We start from the raw sequence: 22424 nt of genomic DNA, 5'->3' as shown, positions 1-22424 counted from the left end.
GAATGTGATTTGAAATTGACAGTGCATATCAAAAGCTTTAATGAAAATAGCTTCACTTAACTATTAAGTGTTACTGAAGACTTAAAGACAGATTACTGAAGGAAAAAAAAAAGGAATTTTTTGATATCGAACATCAAAACAATGTTAAGTTGAAGTGGCAGCAGGTACCCATCTACATACAGTTCCCTGATCTCCCCTTCTAGCACAGGCAAGTTGCTGGGAGTCATAGGGAAAGAGATTAAACTTCTCATCAACGTGAATACAAATTGGGAGATGAGAGCTACAAGTTCTGCAGTTATGGTGTCCACGAATCCATTTAATTTATTAACCTCAAAACACATTAACTTGTTAGAGTCTTGTCATCTCAGCAATTAAAGTCTTACCAGAAAAGACAAGTAAAAATCCCTCCTGGAGCCAAAGTCTGTGAGCTGCTAATAGGGAAATACTGTTTATAGACCACGTGTAAGTCCTTTCTCTTAAGTGTCTTCTCCTTCTCTCCATTTCCCCCCAACTACAGCAGTTTTTTCTCCCCTGAAAAATAAGCTGCTCTTTTAAACGTGAAAGTACGTGGTTTGAGTTTTTGTTGCCTTTTACTTGATGAAGTACTCATGAAACCACAGATTTGTTCCTTAACAACAGCTGACTGTGAACACACTTCAAAATAGGCTGCAGCATCTTCCAGCTGTATAGCAGGCAAAAAAAGAGGACCCAGTAAGCTGACTCCAACCAACCACTGCTTTCAAAACCACAGAACAGACAGTCCTGAGCATTTGGAAACCCAAAACATCCTAGTCTGCTTTCTGCTGACACCCAGGAAGTATAATCTGCTTTATGAGGCCAACTGAAAAATTAAATCCTGGATTTGTTTCATGTCAGGAAAAAAGGCGTCCTGTTAAATGCTTTACCTCCTTTCTGAAATCCTTTTGTTGCATTTCATCTCTGCCTGAGCTTTATCTCAAGCAGCCAAAATAAATGCCAACATTACACCCAAAAGTTACATTACATGGGGCTCATCCCATAATCACCACTATCACTGTGCTGTAGCACTCTTTCAGCCACGAGTTAAGTACAATGGTAAGAGTTCCTATAATAAAAGCACGAGCAGCAGGGATTTCTTTTTCAGCCTTGAGCAAAGATCAACTGAGATCCAGAGACATGGAAAGTCTTGAGATGTTTCTTGACTGGTTCTTTTTGATAAAGCATAGTAGTGTATTGAGGGCTTTCCTCAATTGCAGCAGTTCTTAGAAAAGCAGGGAGACACTTACCAGGGGAAACCAAATGTTCACATGAGTTCAGCTATTGGAAAAGTGAATTTAAGCAGCAGAGTGCACATATTACCCGACTGCAGAAAGTCATATCAGGAAGGGATCCAGTGTCTGCCTCGCCCAACAGCAAATTGGTGCTACCAGCAAAAAGGGTAGGTGTAAATAGCAGTGGTGGTGGTAGCTGCTACATCATGGGATGAAGTAATAAAATTTGATTTGCTTTTTCTAAAGGAAAGTGGTACAGTAATGTAAAAAGGGAATACACTTTTCAGAAACAATATTCTCAGTTGTATGAAAAAATACATATTTAGAACAAGTTCATTAAGCCTGCCGAGCCTCACTTCAGAAAGATTTATGAACCTTCTTCCAGTGGGAAAATAGAAGCAGTGGAGCAACCGACCAACTTGCTTGCCTGAGATCAACTTAGTTTATGGAACCACAAATCATGCTGCATCCTAATCACAGGATAAACAGCCTCTGATCTGTCTGCTACTGAAATGATTTCAGGGTGAGACATTTAAAGCTACATGTTGACAAGCGCAATACGTTTTGTGGCGCGACCGTTTGCTAAGCAAATAATAAGGGGCAGGTTCATAACGTGCATGCAGAAGAGAGAAGGAAGTTCTGAAGTTGCTGCTAGGATCTCACTGCCACAGGGGAAACAATAAGCTAGTTTGTGACGCACTGAAGACACAGGAACTCCTTAAGAAAACTTACCCAAAGAAAGGATGGGAATGGTCGAGCTACTTTGCTTTAGAATATACTGTATGCATTTGCAATTCCCACCAAGTCATAGCCTGACTGTATTAAAGCTATGTTGGAAACCATGCAATTAAACAACCCATCAGGAAAACTAACAAGCATTGAAAGTCAGCAGTTGCTGAGTTACAAGTGTGAAGTAATCTCAGGATCTTGTTTTTCAACCACTGTTGAAAAACAACTGTTTTCAACAGTACTGTTCAACTACTGTTGAGCTACAGCCAGAATGTAATATCATTCCTTCACTCACCCTGCCAAAAGAAAAGGAAACTATGAATTCCCAGTCTTCCCATTTTCATAAGACAGTTTGGGGGCAGGAGGGAGAAGAGAGGAACATAAGTTCTCAGCCCTATGTGTGTGTATATAGGTTATAGTCAATTTTCTTGCATAGGTTATATACATACACATACATTGCGTATAATACATTAGATGAAATAGAAAATAAAAGCTCTACTAAAATGATCAGTTCTGAGAGTTTTTTCCTCAGAAAGCAACTTCTCTGCTACCATCCTACTCAAAGGCTGAAAATTACATTCCGTGCACTGAAATACTGGAGGAATTTATTTACAAGATTCTGACCCATTAATATACACTCCCTCACTATATCTGAAAAGAATTAAAAAAAAGAAAAAAAACACACCACAAAAACCACCCCCACACACAAAAAACCCACCACACACCACCACAAGCCACCTGGACCTGTCACAGGAGAGCATGGGATGCGACCATGCGACCAGTTTGTCACCTTAAGCTCTGTAACCTCACTGTAAGGGGAGCTGTGCCAGTCTCAGCAGTTTGTGGCTGACTTTGGGCATGACTCTGATCTACAGGTTTTTCTTCCTCCCCTTTGTGCTTAGCTCATACACGACACAGACAACTAAAACAAACCGCACTGCATGTACCCACTCAGTGCCATCCCCTGCAGTGGATTAGCAAGTGTTTTGCTAATAATTTTAGGTTTGCTCGTGCACTAGTCAATCTCGTGGCGCAACCCCTGCAGTATCTCCATGGGCCTTCCAACTAAACCTGCTATTACCTTCCCCAGGCTTCGCATCAGCAGCAGTGACAAACCCACGCAGCCTCGGCAGCCACACAACACCTTGTGTTCCAGTCAAACCTGAAGCCATCCTTGCGCTTAGGGGCTATTCAAGGGATTCTACTCCCTCGCTAAATAAGATACGTCCCACCCAGGTTACTAACACAGCAGGGCTTCAGCTGGCACACTTAATTCCTTTTCTCCTATCACCTTCACTCAAGACACAGGCATCATTTCTAAGAGAGTTCGTAGCTCCTGCACCCGGTTCATGGTGACACTGGAGCCCGTCACTTCCACAACCAGTAGGAAGCAAGTCAAGTCTTTGCTGGGCTGGGCTTATCTCACAGGTTAAGAGGCACATTTCTCAAATCCAGCCTTGTTTCCATTGCATCTCACATCCTCTCCAGAAATTTAGCTCTTCCTACTAGCTCGCTGCACCATCTCCTGTTTAAATTCATCTTTGACTGAACACAGTTATTCCCAGCATCTCCAGCTTGGAACAAAGCTCACCTATCTTTCATAGTGCAAATATCTCCCTTTCCTCTATCAAGGATGAATAATTTAACACCTCCTGGAACTGCATGTGTTATTTCCACATTTGCATCACACTCATTCACTCAGTGATAACTCAGCACAATTTCTACCCCTTTCCTCTCTCATTGCCAAATTAAAACTGTCATTATTCATTCACAAAGAAACATCTTCCTCTAGGAAGGCAGAGAAAGAGCAGTGTGAGAATAACCAAGCAGTTAGCGCTAATTGGGATGCTCACCTGGGATACATCAGAGGACTCGAGACCTGTTTAACACGAGCAGAACCAGCCTGGGTGAACCACGAAGCTCCCCTGCTGCTGCTCCTGGGGAGAAGGGCACCCAAGCAGGCCAGCCCCCACTGCAGGAAACACTTCCCAGCTGAGAGCCCTAGAAAGAAATAGGCACCTCCTTCCAGCTCATTAGTGGGCTAATGAGCTCATTAGCATATTGCTTAGCCTAAGCAGCTCCCTGCTCAATGTGGTGACCTCTGTCAGTCTCATTCCCCAGGTCCGGTTCTCCCTGAGCACAGGAAGCCTGGGCATCACAGTGGGGTCATCTGGTGGGATGGCACCTCACAGAGCTTTATAAAAATAACCCTGGACACCTCAGATAAAATGTTTTAAGCTGTTTTGGTGGAAACCTCATTACTGCGTCTAGGCATGCTCTTATGCCAAGTTAGATGTTACTTAAAACTACTTGCAGAGCAAATGAAGGCCCAGCTTCAAAGGGGTTTGCAATATAATTCAGATTTTAAAACCTATCTGTGTAACTTGCCTAGGCTCTCATCTGACTCTCCTGCAATTAGAGCTGCAATATCTAGTGTCTTTCTCCCTTGCATATTTTCCTTATTGTTTCCACTAGTCTGGCTGTGCAGGCACAGTGGCGTGAGGATGATGAAGCTGGAGATGATGTAACTTGTTGATGCAGCTACAGATTAACAGCTTTTTGCACGCTGGCTTTACGAAAATCTAGAAAGTTCTTCCCTCAGGGCACAAGTGGTACCACAAATAAGGGGACATGCATACTGCGTGGTACCGAGTGTTTTTCAACTGGCTGTTAAAATGGATTTTCTGTAAACTAACTGCAGTTAATAATAGCGAATTAGCTACAGGTATGTTTCTTTGAAGTTTAATATTTCAGTACTACTGAAACCACTTCCTCAAAAGAGTTGTGGGGGCCCTGGCAATTGCTTACTTCTGATATTTTGGTTCCAAATCCTAGGCGTATAATAAACTCTGATAGAAAGTCCATGTGAGCCCATTTAATGAACTACATGAATCAAAGCCCGGCAATAAAGCCCAATTAGGAATGGAGAGTGCAGGGAATATTGATCTGCTTCTTAAAACCTTTCACAGATGCCCCATCTTTCAGAATCTCCTTGGCCAGTCATTGCTACAGAACCTTTCCTGCCATTTCCCTTTCATTAGACTGCTGGGAGAACAGCCGGAATAGGACATGACTGAATAGTTCAGCTCATGTGAGCCCTGGGGTATGAGGGAGCCCCCAAAATATCTCTCCTCACATAGGCACATGGTCCTCTGGGACTGGTTTTATTACTGCCATGTGCAGAACAAATTTCCAGAGAGGCATTTGCTTCTCCCCTGAGCAACACCAAAATCCTTTGGGATTATATACTACATTTGCTGATGACTATGCAGAGCACAAACATGGAAGTGCTCCATGGACTCCACTAGCTCCAGAGCTTCAACCCTGATACATATGACAGGATAATGTCCCCTGTGGTAATGAAGCACACATTACTCAAATGAGAGATTTCATTAAGCCTTTTGAGAATTGTATGCTAAGATATATAGAAGGGATGCATGGCATCCTATGGAAAATGTTAGACTCAAGGTCAGATTACTCAGACTCTTTCCCAGGACCTGCCACAAATGTATGGAGCTCAGAAGCCCAGATTCAAAGGATGTAGGTGGGATTTGAAAGCTTAGATCTCACTTGAGTCCACAAAGCCCCTGTTCAACTGTTGTCCAAAGCCGGGTTCACCTGAAAGCCACATATCTCCATTTTCACAGGTCAGGATCTGTGTTAACACTTGTCTATAAGTGCTTCACTCTCAATTTATGTATTAAGATCATCTCTGTACACAAGCACTAAGGGAACCCATAAACAAGGTGTTTCCCTGAATCTGGTAAGCCTTCCCAGGCTTAATAATAATATAGCTCAATACAAAATATAAATACGGTCCCTGTTTTCTTTTAAAACACTGCTATGTCTGCAACTAGTTCCCTTCAACCTTACGTATGCTAAGTCACCTCGGTGGACGTGGTAAAGCAGACTGAAATCCTCTGGGATGGCAAAGGGGTCTCTCTTCCTCAGGGAATGCCCTATTTTACTAAGCTGTAGACTCCCTGGGACTGGCAGGAGGATTAGAGGCAAAACCACTGAATGTCTCGTTATGAGGCAGCTTGGAAGTAGATTGTATGGAAATGTCTGAATGTGCTCCGGCCTAGGGGGAAATCAACTGCATTTGCTAGCCGCAGCTGGAGCATTTGCATGGCAGGAAGGTCCCCCATTGCAGGCACAGCTTCAAAGACTGCTTAAAACTTCAAATTAAACTGTTACAGAATGAAAAGTAGTAATAATTTCTGCATCAGTCTTGGGCTCCTTGCTCCGGAGATCGGAAGCTCTTGAAAGAAGAAGTTACAACTGTCCACCCCATCTCTGTGCAAAGTAAGCTGAATTATCATGTGAGGGATACTGACACAGTTTCTTTTTAATGAGTTCAAAACAAAGCCGGGAAAAGGGGAAAATGAAGATTTTCCCAGACACTTGAGTCCCTTCTCTCCAAGGGCAAAGGATTCACACACGCTTAAAGGCTTCAGGAACAGCTCAGCCCTTGTAAACACCTGACAAACATGCCAAGGAAGTTTAGAGTAAGTAGAGGTGATGTGTGACACCTTAAATACTGCTAATGAACATCAGGTGTTTTCAGGGAGAAACTGGCTCCCCATCTTATGTATGGTAATTATTTTAAAGATCTATTTAGCATTTAGATTGCTTAGGGGGAAAAAGAGTTTTGAGCAGTTGATTGCCTTGAAAAAAAGCTCCGGTGTTAAGTGGGGTTGCCTGGGCATTGCTTTCATCTAGTCAGACAGGAAGCAGAGATGGCACTTCAGCTTGGGCTAATTGAAAGGACTTGGACATTTTTTCGTTGTCCTTGTCAACAGCATTATAACCTGCAGCCTCTAGTTAAAAATATGCCCACAAAAGAATTCACACAATAGCATTTAGGATGGTTTAAGGTACGAGTAAATATGCTGCACTGAAGCCTTAGGAGGAACCATGGAACCAGACAGGTCAGCCCACAACCACCCTGCAGTGTGGCAATGAGTGCCAGCAAGGTTAGGAGATAGTTTAAAACTGTTTAGTTCTGGACCAAATACAAATCACCCTGCAAGTGTAATCCACGAATCTGATCAAACCCAGGAAATGGGAATCAAGCTTTTGCTAAAATGTGACGCTTTTCCTCAAAAATCACAGAAGTGACCTAGAGGGAAAAACTCCTGGTTCAAAGTGAACAGTCCACCAAAGCTGCTGAAACACTGGTTACTTCTTCAGGCATTGGCTGTGTTTCCTTCCTTGCAAACAATTCAAAAGTTAAAATTTAAAATGTAAAATTTCAGTTCACTGGGAGATGGGCACCAGCAAACTGCCCCAGCATTTGCACAGCACCCGAGGCAGCTTCTGTGGCCTGAGCTGCACTATGCCTGTACCCCGCAAGTTGTTAGGTTAGCATCTTTGGTGAGAGCTCGTGTGCCTCCACACTTGGAAATATTCCGAGTATCCATTTTGTCCAGCTTGTGTTAAGGAATGTGCACATTCCCAGGCACTGGTCAGCTCCCCAGCCAGCACACACTGCTGCTCTTACCAAGCTGAGCTCTGCTGCAAGCAGCAATAAGCAAAGCTGCCGGGCTAGTTTCCATGGAAATGGAAACCAGAACAGCTGGTTTCCTTGAAAATCATGTTAGGACATCACTTTGTCCCAAGGGGATTAGTTTGTTAGCTTTTCATTTTTCTTTTTGGACCACACAGCCTGGCTGAAACCAGATTTACTTAGCAGCTCACATATATCAAGTACAGGTTTCATGGAAATGTCCAGGTGAAGCCACCGTTTCAGATGGGATGTCCCTGACTCAAAACCAGGCAGGTCTGAACACCTACCCGGCACGATTTGCAGAGAAGACTACCTCGTGCTGGCCTGTTGGCATCCCTGGCCAGATTTAGGTAGCAGATCTCAAACAGATCCAGATAAACCGAAGAGCAAGAGCTTGGCCACGTCCCCCTGGTGCCCAGCCTCCCATCATTGATGTCCACAAAATGTGTTTTCCTCATAGTAATTTCTATTGCCTCCGCCTGTGTTAGGGAAATGCCTTAGAAATTCAGAAATAAACACCTGGTTACAAGGAGAAGTGAAGGCAACAGAAGTGCATGTGCAGATAAATTCAGGTAAACACCAAAGAAATATTAGTGGACCTAGAATCTGAAATTTGGTCAACAGCTCTTGATCTTTAATAGTCCTTTTGACTGTGAAAGGTAGGCCTCGCTTTACAGAAATGCTGTGAAAATGGGGACATTTTCATCCAGCTGTTTATCATGAGGAATGTAAATAAGCTAAAAAGACACAGGTTGTAGGAGCAATCAGGCAGAAAATGAACATTATGGAAAAATGAACAAAAACAAATAACGTTGTAAGTGGAGGAAGGCCCAGATGGAAGCATTTGAGTAGTGCAATCTTATGTATTTCATGTTGCTGCAGCAGCCTCGTGCATCCTGATGTCTTTAATGTTTTCTTGATCCACAAACCTGTGCCTTGTGCCAAGATTCTTTTCTAATGTAAAGAAGGATTGTGGTAGTTTGTGCTTGGAACGGAAATCCCAAGTCTCCTTCCAGACTGAAAAATCTACCATGTGGAGGGAGGGCGTTTCCATGCTGCCTGATTTCCACAAAACCTGCTTCTTACAGCACTAACTTAAGCTACAACAGAGGTACATGTCCACCTCTGAACGTGCTTCTAACAGGCTGACAGCGACACAGGACACCAAGGACACTTGGTTATATTAATGTCACCTACACTTAATTAGTAGAACACAGCTCATTGGTGCTACTTTGGGGCTAGAAACTGCCAAGACTGTGTGCAATGTGAGTTGAAAAAACTAGGGGAACCTGACACATGCCAGGGCCATCTGCTGACACCATGCCCTGCTCTGAAGTCTTTGATGCCTTGATTATGTAACTAGGGGAGCTTATTCCATCCATAGGACTCCACAAGCTAATTACCAAACCGTAAATCACCTTGACTCCTGATTACCTGGGTGAACTCAGAGCATTATCACCGTAATTGCAATTGTATCACTGCTATTGTCTGAGCAGGATAAAGTACATCGGCACCCAGAGATTATTCCCCACTGCTTGTCATTTAAATTAGAATTGTTTGGCATTCCTCAGCCTGCTGGGAGGCTGCAAAGAAGTGGGGTTTGTTTCCAGTAGTTTCACTCAGCTTCTCTACAGGTGTGATTTCCTCTTGCACAACACTGATTTCTGGCTGATTTAGCTGTTCTGAAGGCCTGACCCAAAGTGGAGTGATGGAAACCTTTTCTTTGATATCAGTTAAGCAGAGTTCAAGTCCTAGCCATCCATTAACATTACTATTACCAGGGCTGAAAACCCCTTGCAGGCCCTCTTGCCCAAGCCCAGTTCAATGTCACCCTTGGCTAGCTGTAGGCTGCAAGGTCCCAGGTTGCATAGCTCAAAAGGACACGTCAACACATCCTCAATCACTCAAAAATGAGACCTCAGAAGTCTCTGGATCATTCCCCAGTGCAAATGCCAGGGTGGCCTTTCACTGGACGCCCTATAACACCTGAGAGGCTAGTGGAAGGTAAACTCGAAATAGAGTTTCCTGTTAAGGGGAGCAGGAGCTAAGGAGCTCAGAGGAAAAGTCTAGAGTACCATCTTTCCTGACCATCAAAGTTTAATATTTCTTTGCTTTGTGGATATAACAGAGCTCAGACAGCATCTGGCCAACCTCATCTACATTGAAAGATTTGGATAAATCATGTCCTTAAGGTTAACCAGAATTCATAAACTGCACTTAAACAGGTTCATCATAGTGCTGTCTCTATCTATCATGAAAAATACCACATTCAGCGAGACAGGTATTCAGCACAAAAGGCACTATGGGTTGAAAAATAATGACAACACCAAGAAATCTTTCCCCTATTTAGCAGCACATTTTTATAGGTACCCACAAGAAGGAAATTAATTCCCTTTTTAGTTTCCAAACTACCACCCTGAGAGATAGGAAATACGGGCTGCACAGCTCTAAGAGCTTCAATTTGCATATTTCAACCCTTCATTCAATTACAAATTATTATCGACACACTGTTTCTGCTTCCACTCCAGACTTGCTCACTAGAGACCTAAAAAAATTTATTTTAAAAAGAGCTGCAACAATTTTCATTTTATTTGAATGTGCACTGATAGCATTTCCATGGTCAGAAATCCTGTGGAAATTGAATGGACCACTTTGGAGAATAAAAGAAGCTACAGGAAGTAGTATGTGATTAGAATAGCAGAAGCTACGGCCCTTCTACAATCAGTGATGTTTTAATAAATCAAATACTGTTAGGTAAATCAGACCACTCCATGCATTAATGTAAATCCCTTAGTTTCATTATTCCTATATCACAGAAAGGAAAACCACACCAGTGGGATGAAAGGCAGGGCTTTCATACAGTTGTACTTAGAGGTGATGTTTCTAATTTTTCAGAGACCTCATCTCAAGACAGCAAGGTCAGTTTTGGCTGTCTGATTATGATACAGAGTGGCTGATCATGTTGTCCAGATAATCTGCTGTCTGGAAGAGACAATGAATCCTCAAATCAGACAGGGAATGCTGGTCAGGTTGGATCTTGCTTGGCCATGTGAGATGCTAATTAAGGTGTAAATCCCAATTCCATGGCAATCCAGAAAATTTATCATGATTTTATGCTAAAACAGGCAAAAGACAAGAAACTTGCCACTATTTTACTGCATGGTGTTTGGCAAAGGCAGGTCAGATTTTTTTCTCAATCCTTTCTCTTTCTGATGCACTCCTTTAAGGAAAACAACCAACCAAACATGCATCTCAATAGTGACTCCTTATTCAAGGGAGAAACTAGCATTCTTCTAGCCCTTTTCTTCAAAAGATATTAGAAGGTAAGAGTGCTTAATTTCCAGTGTATAAAGATCTCAATAACCATCTCTCTGTCACTGAAGAAATTTCAAGGGAAAAAAAATGAAGTGTATCGATTACTTAACTGAATCAGTTTATTCCAATTTATTTTCAGTGTTCCTGCCTAGACTGGATCTTGGCTCATATGCACTAAGAAAGCAGAAATGGTTTAGCAAGCACATCGCTTTGAGGACACAGTCCTGGCGTGACAATATGACAGACCCCAGCTGCCCATTTCAGATGGGCTCCAAGAGTAGCACAGCATGGAGCAATCCCTCTTTTTAGAGACTTTCAGGGATTCAAAGAAGTCATTTGTGTCCTGATCTGGCTGGACACAACTCATTGGTACTTTTAGCAATAAAACTATAAGCCATGTCCATGGATGTGTTGCATTTAACGAGCTGTTAGTAGACTAAGCTCAGTGGCAGTAACAAGGTATTATCGTTCCTTTGTGTCACAGTAAAAACTGTCTTCATAAGTCAATGCATTCTAGTAAATGACAGTAAAAAGGAAACATGGAAAAAAAACCTTTATAAAACATCAGAAAGTAAAATGGGAAAAAGAATAGGCTGAAACACTTGTTTCAAATTAGATTTTATTCCAGGCATTAAACAGTCTGGCACATGCTTTCTTCAAGAAAAGGGAAAACAAATCTGGGTTCCACATAAATTACATCTGGCAAAGTGCAATTTACAATGGAGTAGGGAAAATAAACCTTTCGAGATTGATTTCTGTACAACAGTAATTTTGGCTTCTCTCAAATAACCCCCCAACAGTCCCCACACAGTACATGAAGTTGCATTGGATGTTCTCATATAGTGACAGCTTTCTCAGTAGACATACCCAAAGCCAAGGCTTAGTCTTCACAACCTACGGGTCCATTTAAAGCAAGGAAAACTAGAATGACCAGCTGCCTCTTCTGAACGTTAAAAGCAGCAAGCTTTGGGCCAAATTTGAGGGATGAGGCAACTTTCTTTCAAGGAGCCATCCTCAGCCCTCTTCCAAAAAACACTTGGTTGGCCCACACTTGAAAGCAGCCTTTGGTAATGCCCTTTCTATGCAGTAGCTTTTGTCCGTCTTTGCTGCAATTCTTTCTTTCTGGACAGATATGCCAGAATTTGACCTAATGCATCTCCATCTTCTTGTCTAAAGCAGCTGTTGCTGGTAAACTGGCATCCTCCCTGAGGGGTCTGGCTGCTAGTTCTCACATACACTCCTGAGCACATACAAATATGCATATGAAGAACTGCATCTGTCTGTTTTTTCTTCTTCTCTCTCTACTGTTTGGGCTAATAGCAAGTCAGGAGAAAGAATTAAAAAGTGATACAAACATGACCAAAAGCAGCAGATCTCATGTTCAGAGTCCAGATAAGCATCCTCTGCCTCTTCTACACCACATTAAAAGGGACCCAGCGAAGCAGTTGTCTACAGAAGATATGGAAACTGCATGGGCCTTTCACCAGACTTTTGGGGAGAGAGGTTTACAAGACTTAGCTCCAACAGGAAGTTCAATAGAACTGGGAGGAGAAGCTAACATTGTGGGAGGTTTTTTCTTTTGATTGGGTAAACTTCTCCTGGCGGGTCTAAAACCCAGACTGAGTTACCGCTAGCCGGTCACTGGAGGCAGGAAGGGGGTGATAGCTAGATATGCCAGAGAGCATCACGAGTAGAGCAGCCCCAGGCTTTTCAGCCTCCTGCCTCGGGTGGGGGGAAGCAGCTAAAGAGAAGGATGGGGTGGCTTGTCACACCCATCAGGTGTGGAGCCAGCGAGAGGGCCACGCAGAGGGGATGTCACACGTGCTCCTTCCTCAGGCTGGGGCTCTCACCCCTGGTCAGCCCCAAATACAGCGACACCGGCAGCAGCTCTTTGCGTGGCTCTAAGGCCAGGCCTGGCAGCACCGCTGGAGGTGGCCCCCGTGCCCAGGGCTTAGGCACTTGTCTCCAGGCTACGGGGCTGGGTGGACAGACCAGAGGAGCAGCGAGGGGGGAACCGCACACACTGCAGGCCAGAGGGTGCCAGGCTCCTGTGTGGAGCATCCCTCATGCACAGATGTGTTTCCACAGAAATTTGGCACCCTGAAGCCACCCTCCACCTCAAGCAGGTTCCAATTGGGCTGGCCAGGAGTTAGTTTACTCACTGAGGGAGTGCTGGCATTCCAGCCATAGAAAACAGAGTAGGAACTTAATAAGGAGTAACCCCCAAGCAAATTTGGGTTATGCTGATAGAACAGATCACCCATTTCCCAACTGTTTAGTCCCAGGGCCCCGTTTCCCAATCTTGGCCCATTAGGTTGCAGAGCAGCTTCTGCAGGCAGAGGAAGGAACAGGCTGACCACACAGAAATGACAGTCCTGCCTCCAGGGTCTACTAATCTTCTAGACCCTCTGCTAATCATGGCAACCCTTCTGCTGGGCAGTCCTTACTGCAACACAGCAGCGCACACATGCATAAGTGATGCATGATGGTAGAGCAAGAAAGCAGGGAAGCTAAAAGCTACCAGGTACTTGTACAATCATCATTTACGTTATTGGACTGAAGGTCATGGGCTCTTGGTGCCACGAAAGGAATGGATGAGGAGAGCTACAAGGCAGTTCTGGCCACCTGGAGTATTGGATGGGGTTCTTTCCTCCCTCTGCGTGCTGTTGTGTGCAGACATCAGTTACAGAGGAGAACTGAAACCAGATGGGCTGATTTCAACAACACTCTTCACCCTCTCACACCCCCAGCTTCTTCTTTGAAAAGCTCAAAAACACAAAGTGCTCAGCTGAAATGGCTTGCTGATGGGCATGATGAAAACATTTAGGGTTAGACAAACTAAACCATTCCTTCCTTCCTAATCACCTTCCATTCCCAAGGTCTCATGCACAAAGAAACAAGGATATCTCCATACTACCATCATGTGGCTTGTAGCAACTCCCACTGTTGGCCAGGTACATCTGCTTGGCAAGCGTTGGTCATCACTCTTCCAGCTTGGTTTTCCAGGCAGAGACCGCTGACAAAGTGTTGGATGAAGCCACCTTTCATCTTCCACTTCTGTAAGAAGGGACATAAGAAACAGTCTGTTACTTCCATTTCACCAGGGAACAGTGACTCCAAGCTGGAGAAGAAAGGTTGAGAATAAGCGGCAAGTAAACCACAGCCACTGGGGAAGCTGAAAATCAGAGCATGGACAGCATGACCAAAACACTGGTATCCTGTATCAGCGATACCTGGGGCTTGAGCTGAGCTGGATTGTAGGGCTAGATGTTCAGAAGCTTTTAGAACACAAGATCAGCAGGGGAATTTTCAAAAACATACAATGTCCATTACTTCCTCCGCCATGCTTTGCCCTATACCTCTAGGCACCCAGATACCTCTCAGCCTGAAATTCTTCCACAGTTTCTCTCCAACTAACAGAAATCATCATAGCAAAAAAAAAAAAAAAAACCACAAACAAACAAAAAACCCCCACACACTCTCCCTGCTGCTTGACTAGAACATATCTCTTTTCTCATCAAATTCAAGATTTTTATCAGCACTATACTGAAAGCTTTTTATATCTCTGCACCCTTCACAACCGACTCTTCTTGATGATCTTGTCTGCTCTGCTGACATTTCCCAAGTGTCCTTTTGGCAGCTCCTCAGTAAATATCTCTGCTTTCTGTAGTGCTGTCTTCTTGGTCTGCTCCTTCATTGCCTACCCACAGGGCTAAACTCTTTCCTGAAGGTCCATTTGGTTTGCTTTCCAGCAAGCAAAAGCTATGCCCTAACCTTGAATTGCAAATTTCTCTAGGAAAGGTCTGTACTTTCCATCCCTGATGGGAAGAACAGGGCACGTTCTGTTTGCCAACATAAAGAAAAAGGTTGCTGGATTGCACACTCCAGGATCATGAGATTTTCCCATCATTTCTGTTGCACAGATGAAGCTATTAGAATTTGGGTCTAGATGCCCAGTCAGTAAGCAGCCTGAATATTATGAGGATGTTTCAGCCAGATGCAGGATGTTAGACTTATGAGGATGATGAAGAAAAGGAGACAGCTTAACAACACTGATGGACCTCAAAGCTACTGCAGAAATTCTATGCAAAGTAAAAGTTTTCTACAATAATCAGAATTAATGTCAAAAATCTACTGACACGGTAATTCTTGGGTAAATAATACAGCAAACAGCTGAAAGAAAAGTCAGCTCTCCTGTACCAGCCAGTGAGAAACCCCAATATATGCAAGAGAAGAAAACATTCACAGGAGTAACTTTTCAGGGTAATCAAAAATTTGTTTTTAACCCCAACCATCCATTTTCAAGTTCCTGAGAAGGGTCTTGTAAGCCTAGAAATAGCTCAGGAAACACATCTGGGAAGAACAGAGGTTGTTGATTGGGACTGGGACACCTTGGACAGAGTTGTACAGAGAACTGGCAACTGGAATAGCCACAGGTGTTGCAAATGTAATTGTATTTGCACAGCCATGGTCAGCCTGAGGCTAGTACTGAAGATGATGCACACAATTCTAAATACATGAGCAGGGAGAGCGTGATGGAAAAGCTCACACCAACATCCAGGAACTCCTGTCTCTGAGCTCTGCCTTTGTAAAACTAGGAATCGGGGCTGAGAAAAACTTTGGTGGCTTGAAAATTATTTTCAGACAGTGGCGTGACGCAAGGACCATTTTACCAGCTTATTACTACAAAGATGTTGAGTCAGGTGCTTCCAGAATAAATAAGTTTTCACTGCCTCTTTTCTGATAGTCTGTCTACAGTCAAAATTGTCTGCTTTTCAGGTGATCTATGAAACTGAGAAGCAAGGTGAGAAAAAAATTCCAATCATATGTCTGAAGGCATATTAGTTTCAAATAGGTCATGTTTCTTCAGCAGATTTTAATGAAATATGTTTTTTTTAATAGGATTTCTCAGCATGCTTCTGGTCTTTAGGGAAATGCTGTGCCAATGTTTCTAATTTTTATGTTCTTGTTTTAGTGCCTGACTCTCACTTTGCCTTCAATTTGTCCTCACTGTAACGCTAATTAAACTGCCACTCCCACCGTCCGTCAGAGCCAAACCCAGAACTGAAGGCAATAATTTATTATGCAGTCAAGTAAAAATGCTGTTATTCAAACAATGCTATGGATGGCATCCATCTGGTTTCAAATCTAGTTCTGATCATGCAGAATGGCTCTTGGCTGTTTCTCTGCTAGTGGTGCCGGCTGTTGCTCTTGCTGATGAGCGGGATTATGGTGCCAAACACATTTTGTTCCTGGCTCCTTTCAGCTCAAGAGAGAGCAGCCTCGTGGAGCCAAAAATCATCTGGATTGGGACCATTCTCTACTATGTTCCTGTTTACAAGGACCTAGGCTTATTTTGAGGTAATATTCTACATACAACTCATAATGCTTTAAAGTCTCCTCTAGAATATTGAATACTTGCCAGATAGGCATGCAGTTGTTAGCACCCAGAAACAACAATAAATCCCCTCACTCCCTGGACAGGCTTGCTGCACAACAGCTGTACAAGGAATGCCAGCCCGTGGGAACAGAGGGGTTAGGAAAGGTACACACGTTACCTGTCTGCCGTCTTTCTGGTTGCAGGCTTCCAGCGTGACTTGAGAGCCGGTGGAGAAGGAGGTGATGGAAAGACACTTGTCCTGCTGCCTAATGAGCGGGTCACTGAATATCCACTCCTTTGACATAAGGAAAAGAAAGGTTCCGTTATGATGATGGTAATTAATAGAGGAAGGAAAAGATTTTTTTTTCCTATTAAATATCTCCAAATTCTAGACCCCTTGTTCAGCTCCTATCCAAGGCTCCCTGGGAGGACCGTGGCAGCAGTCTGCACTGAATCTGAAGTTTATGCTCGGGCTTGCTGCTCTACACCTATTTTAAAACATGCAGCTGGCTCTCCTGACCATCTGGGCCGCCTCATTAGCCTCGGATCCCACACAACTCCTTGCTCTGCGGTTTTACAACATCAGGCCTACACAACAACAAGGGAACCAAGCCCTGGTTTACATGTAGTGCAATTGCTTCCGCATATTTTACACAGCAGACATGTTCTGTAACAGGTAACTGGGACCTACAGATTGCTTATCAAGGACAGCAAAACACACAGCCACATCCACAAGTAACAAATACCACCAGCACATACAAAGCACAAGCCATTTCAACTTCCCTTCTTCACACTGGATGGATGCCCAGCCCAATCAACTACTATTACATTTTCCTCAAGGAGTAAACAAAAAGTGCAGTAAGATTCAGCGATTTCACATTTTAACAGCATGGAACAGTGATGGTATCAGATTTAATAGCATGTGAAATGCTAGCTGCAAACTTGTTTCCAACAGTTAACAGATGTGAATATATATTTTCTGGCATAAATTATCTTACTGTGACACTCAACTTCTGAAGCTACTTGCCTGCTGCATTGTGACTACCAAAAGAGGAGATTGGGTGCAGATCCTCAACTGCTATAAACCAGGACAGCTCCACTGCAGTTAGGAAAGCTGAGCCAAATTACTGCAGCTGAGGTCTTGGCTCAAGCCATCCACAGCTACAGCCAAACTAGTAGAGCAAGGAACATCTCTGATCCTGTGGGAATCTTCTGCCTGCATACTGGGGTGCAAGCCAGGCACAGACCAGAGCTGGTTTTCATGGGAAGGACTCACAGCCCCTTAGGCTGAGAGCTATATTGCTCTCAAAAGCTGCTTAGCTTCCTATTTCTGTGTATCATTAAAATCACTAACAGGGCCAAATTCCTCCCTCATTCAAGCCTGTAAAAATCCACCATGATCAGAAGTACCACTTCCCATTTGCTGGTAGTAAAAAGGGGAGAGACAAAGAACCCCAATGAAAGCCACCTTACCTGAGTGACAGGTGGGTTGTTCACTGTCCCTTTGCAGTTTCCTGTGTCAGCCAACATGTTCCCTGTTGTATCCTGTGCCCGAGATTCCAGGCAATTTCCTCCTTGTTTAATTATCCCTGGAATCAACTCCTTTTCAGGAACCCTTGAAATAAAACACAGTAGTAGTATGAAAACACATTTCATAACCCAAAATGTACCAAAGCATTTACACATTTACAAGGGCAAAACTGGCCCCTGGCTGAAATGCAGTTGCCTTTGCTTTGACAGAAAATGAAGGATATGCTGTCCACTGCAACCACCTGAGGGAGGCAAAAGCCCAGGGAGAACCCGGTCAGAGAGATGCTGCTCTTCTGCTTCAGAAGGCATTAAAGGATCCCGAGGTACGCTCCAAGCAGCCAAGGCTTCAGAGCGATGTCACCTCTAAGAGAGGTCTTTGCCAGTCAAAAACAATATTCATAGTGATCCACACCTCCCACGTCTCCCCCTTTTCCAGACTCTTTCCCCTGGTGCTAGCACACATTCACTGTCACACATGCACAGATGTTTTAGCCTCAATCCGTACCAGCTGTAGGCTTTGTTAACTGGGAGTTAAGATGTACCACCAAGGTCTGTTAGGTATCAAGTGCCAGCAACACAGCTCTGGCTTGGCCCACACTATCTACCAGGAGGGCAATTCCATAGTGCTACCCCATCTTGACCCACAGAAGAGGAATCCATGGACAAAGCTGTTCCTGACATTCACCAGGCCTTTCTCCGGACTGCTCGCATCTCCACTCAGCTTGGTTGTCTCCAAGAAGAGCATCCAACAGAGAGTCCAAGCTTAGTTAGAGGATATATATAAAATATATAATGTTCCTGTGCACCTCCCAGACTTAGAGATTTCTATGGGCTGGGAATTGACTCACTTGAGTTCTGGATAGACGTTCTCCAGATACCACTGGAAGGATTTACAGTTCAACTTGCGGCGCTGCTCCACTCGCTCTGCAATGCTGCAAAACATGCAGGTTGTTCAGGATAAAACTGTGACCAGAAGGGAAGCGAGCAATGAAGAGTGGCCAGCAGGTTGGAGAGAGATTATACTAAATTTCACCTTGGCGCATTCTCCCACCTAATTATTCCCAGAATCAGAATAGCATCAGTGATTTGAGCTGTAAAAGGAGAGAGTTAATCAGCAGGAAATAGAAAGGAAGGAAAGGCACCTTCAGAGATCTGCACTTCATTTGGCTGAGAATGGTAGCAGGGTCCAGGACCCACCAGGGTTATACAACAAAGCAGCTAAGCTACTGGAGTCACAAAAAAGTGTTTTTGCCTCTGGGGGGCCCTATAGAGCCCATGAGAGCTGCATAGCCGTCAGCTCCTGAAAATGCCCAGGAAGTGTCAACTAACACAGCAAGAGTGTTTTTCTTATTCATTGGCAAGTATAGCTAACAGACAGACCACACTTAGCAAGGGAATTATAGGGGCTCACTAGCACAGAGAGCAAGTACTCCCTTTGTTCAGTTTTTGGTGCCCATCACCAATTTATGGACCAAAAAGAATTCTTAAGCCCATAACAGCCAGTTCCAGGTCAGGACACAATCAAGGCACCATAAAAAGCCCAGCTTTGCACATGAGAAACTGGGTCAGCAGGTCCTGCAAACCAGTCACTGCTGGATTGTGCTTCAACATACCTCACTTGGCCTCAGACTGTGCATCCACACAAGACATTTGAATTTGGAGTAGTAGCTGTACAGCTCGGACTTCTGGAGCATTTACATGCTGTGTTAGAAAAAATTCTCAACTTTCCAATTAATATTGGTAGTCTTTTAACTTCATTATAGATCTCTTCAGCTTTTTGTTGACAAGTGACTTCCCTGGGGCTACTAGGGGAAAAATAAAGGGCAACTTACCTTCCAAATGACTTGCCAATGGCAGATGGCCGGGCCTCGTAGTAGTACTGCTTGTATTCATCCATCCACACCTCCGCCGTGCGCTTGGTGTTCCTGCATGGGCACAAAGAGGCTTTACTGCCTGCTGCTGCAGAACCTGCCCTTTCAGCTAGGCACCCAAGGGCTACCTGCCAGGAAGGCGCAGGGGGAGTATAGCACATTGCTGAGTGGATTACATCAAGTGTATAAACATTGTTAGGATGCTCCAGTTCAAAAAAAATCACTACAGTTCACCATGAGTCCTTTCATCCTTGTCCCCTCCACAGACAGCTCTACTGATCATCACAGACTTCACTAGCTGTCCCAAATACCTACTTTTCAATCCCCTGCTCCTCTAACCACAGAGGTTCCCATATCACCTAGTCCAACCAACCGCTTAAGGAAGGGACACAGTAGCACAAATAACAGAGAAGGGGAGAGGCTTTATGCGCAGACACCAGCAGCTCATTCTTCGCTTGCAGAATGAACCTTCAACCCACAGTTTGTTCTCCTCTGGCATTTTGAAATACAAAGCTTAAGCTTAGGCACATGAAATACTGAGGTGATGTGGTTGTTGTCAGGATTTCCTCAACACTTACTTGATATAAGTTAACGCATTCCCCTCGGGAAAGTCATAGGGATGGCGCTTCCTGAACACGTGTCCCACTCGACTGCAGGGAACGATCTCCAAGCTGCCACCGCACATCCATACTCGGAAGGAGAGCTCTGAAAGAGATCTCAGGGGTCAGACCAGAATGTTTCCAAGAACAATAACTTCCAGCAGTGCACCCAAAATCTTTGCTCCTACGTTCTGGATGTATTTCTGACAGCAAAACCAGGAAAATGGACACCATTGTGACAGTGAAGAGACTCTTCCCTTTGTTGAAACGGAGGCAACACCTGCCTCTCAGACACTTTCTAGCTTTCTCCAGCCCCTCTCCTCTCTGGTCCCTGAAGTTTTTCAGTGAGACACCTTATTTGACCTGATCATTGTGGCTGCCATCTGGTGTTCAGGACAGCATCTGTCAAGAGACTAAAATCACCCCAAACCCATCTTGTTCTAAAGATTTCTTTAGAACTTCTTTATACCTTCTTTAGAACTTTATACCTATGAGGGAAGGATGAATGGAAGGACAGGCTCACTGTGAAAAGCAAATCACAGGAGGAAGAGAGGGAGTCTTGGAGATATGGAAAGAGAGCAAAAGATGCAGGCGTAAGTAGCTAACTGATATGCTCTCCCCATATCTCTAGCTATGTCCCCCAAGATACCACTTGAAAGCAGAGCATCCTGAACATGGGTTAAATGTGAGCTGCAGCTGCCCTCTCCGTACCATGTAGTGTGATTATGGTACAGCTGATATGGACATATGTGGACACAAACCCCCTCCTGGGACCCAGAGCATTCCCTGCAGACTCAAAGGACCACAGGCACAGGGAGTCCCCCTGCTCCTGCTGTGGGTCTCCCTCCACTCCCCAGCAATCGTACTGAACCTGCATTAACACGTTATTCACCCTCCGGTATCTCACTGCTGTCATTTGTAATCCTCTTCGCTCCATTAAAAGAAAAATGTGACCAGGTTGTAGTGCATCTCCAGTTGACCTGGGAACATGCTAAGAACATGCATGCTAAGAACAAAATTCAGTCTATGAATGTGTAGTGTATGAGCATAAAACATTTGAGAACTCTGTCCTAGAGCTAAATTCACTATTTTGTTAAAGGATTAGAAGAACATAAAGCTTTGATGTACAGAAGCTCATTTGCATCACAGAAGAGACATGACCTTGCTCAGGCTTATGGGTCTGTCCTAGCGGGTTTAATCATTGCCACATTAGAGGGATTTTGCACCTGCTTTTCATGTGGCAGTGAAAAGAGAAGGGAGAGGAGGAAAAATGAAAAGTAGTTGGGCAGGATTACTGATCAAGTCCTTACCAAAGGGTTTCAGATTGTGTGGACAGATGACTTCAAAAACCTTTACTCGCTTGGGATCTGCCTCCAGTGATGCCTGAATTATGGGGCTCTGATGGTTAGAAATTAAAAAGAAATGATGTATCTAGATCTAATGGCTGTTTCAAAGCAAGTATACACACTATCATCCTCCCACCCTTCTTTCTCTGGAATTTTTTCTCTAGCTCATAAGGAAAGGCTGTTTCAACAGTGGCTTTTAAGCAGGAAAGAGGGTATTTTTTGATCTACCTTTTGCTTCTAAGTAAAAAACATTTTAATAGACTGTTTTGTGGCATTTCTGACTGTCTCTAACCTCTTCCTGACTCTTTCCCATAGCTCATTAATTTCAGGCTGTTTTCAACATAGAATTCTAGATTTGAAGAGAAGAATGAGTTTAAAAAGCGAGAAAAAAAGATACTTTCTGTTGTCTGTTACAAATTGGTTTCTAACTCACTGCTGTGTAGCAGCAACAGGCTTGATGTTGAAGCCACTGAGTCACTGCATCATGGGTAGCATAAGAGCCGGAGAAAAAAAGCTTTCAAAAAATGTAAGTATTGTGTTTTCCTTTAAAAATATTTTTCCCTTGCCATCCCATTCCCATGTTGTGGCAGTGGATCTCACAGCCAGGCTCCCTCCACCATACAGTGCATCATGCACGTAACCTTGCCCTGCTAAATGAGGAGTCTGAGTTCATAACAAGAAACAAACAAGGGGTGGGAGACAGCAAAGCACACAACAAGGCAGAACAGGCAATTCCAGTATTCCTGGGAAAAGGCTCAGTTACTTGCAGCAACAGGAGCCTCAGATGATGCTACTAGTACAGCCGAGATGCCTAAGCAAGCCCCAGGGCTGAGCACATCTTCTTAATATCACCAATACCATAATACGAAGCGATGTCTTGGAAAACAGAATGTGA

The 22424-nt window shown here is 43.9% G+C and overlaps 1 protein-coding gene across 1 annotated transcript in view; it reads right to left on the bottom strand.

Moving 5' to 3' along the window:
• Window positions 1-12041: 12041 nt before the first annotated feature.
• Window positions 12042-22424, bottom strand: part of GALNT16 (polypeptide N-acetylgalactosaminyltransferase 16) — a 62553-nt gene continuing 52170 nt past the window's right edge. The window contains exons 10-15 of the mRNA XM_026038214.1: window positions 20163-20289; window positions 19546-19638; window positions 18562-18645; window positions 17657-17798; window positions 16362-16478; window positions 12042-13860 (exon numbers count right to left, since the gene is read on the bottom strand). Of these exons, the coding sequence (XP_025893999.1) occupies window positions 13723-13860; window positions 16362-16478; window positions 17657-17798; window positions 18562-18645; window positions 19546-19638; window positions 20163-20289 (701 nt within the window). The 3' untranslated portion in view covers window positions 12042-13722. The remainder of the gene's footprint in view (window positions 13861-16361; window positions 16479-17656; window positions 17799-18561; window positions 18646-19545; window positions 19639-20162; window positions 20290-22424) is intronic.

This window comes from Nothoprocta perdicaria, unplaced genomic scaffold (genome assembly GCF_003342845.1).
Source record: "Nothoprocta perdicaria isolate Ctin4 unplaced genomic scaffold, notPer1 scaffold_204, whole genome shotgun sequence".
Lineage (NCBI taxonomy): Eukaryota > Metazoa > Chordata > Aves > Tinamiformes > Tinamidae > Nothoprocta > Nothoprocta perdicaria.
This window is presented reverse-complemented; position numbering and strand designations above follow the sequence as displayed.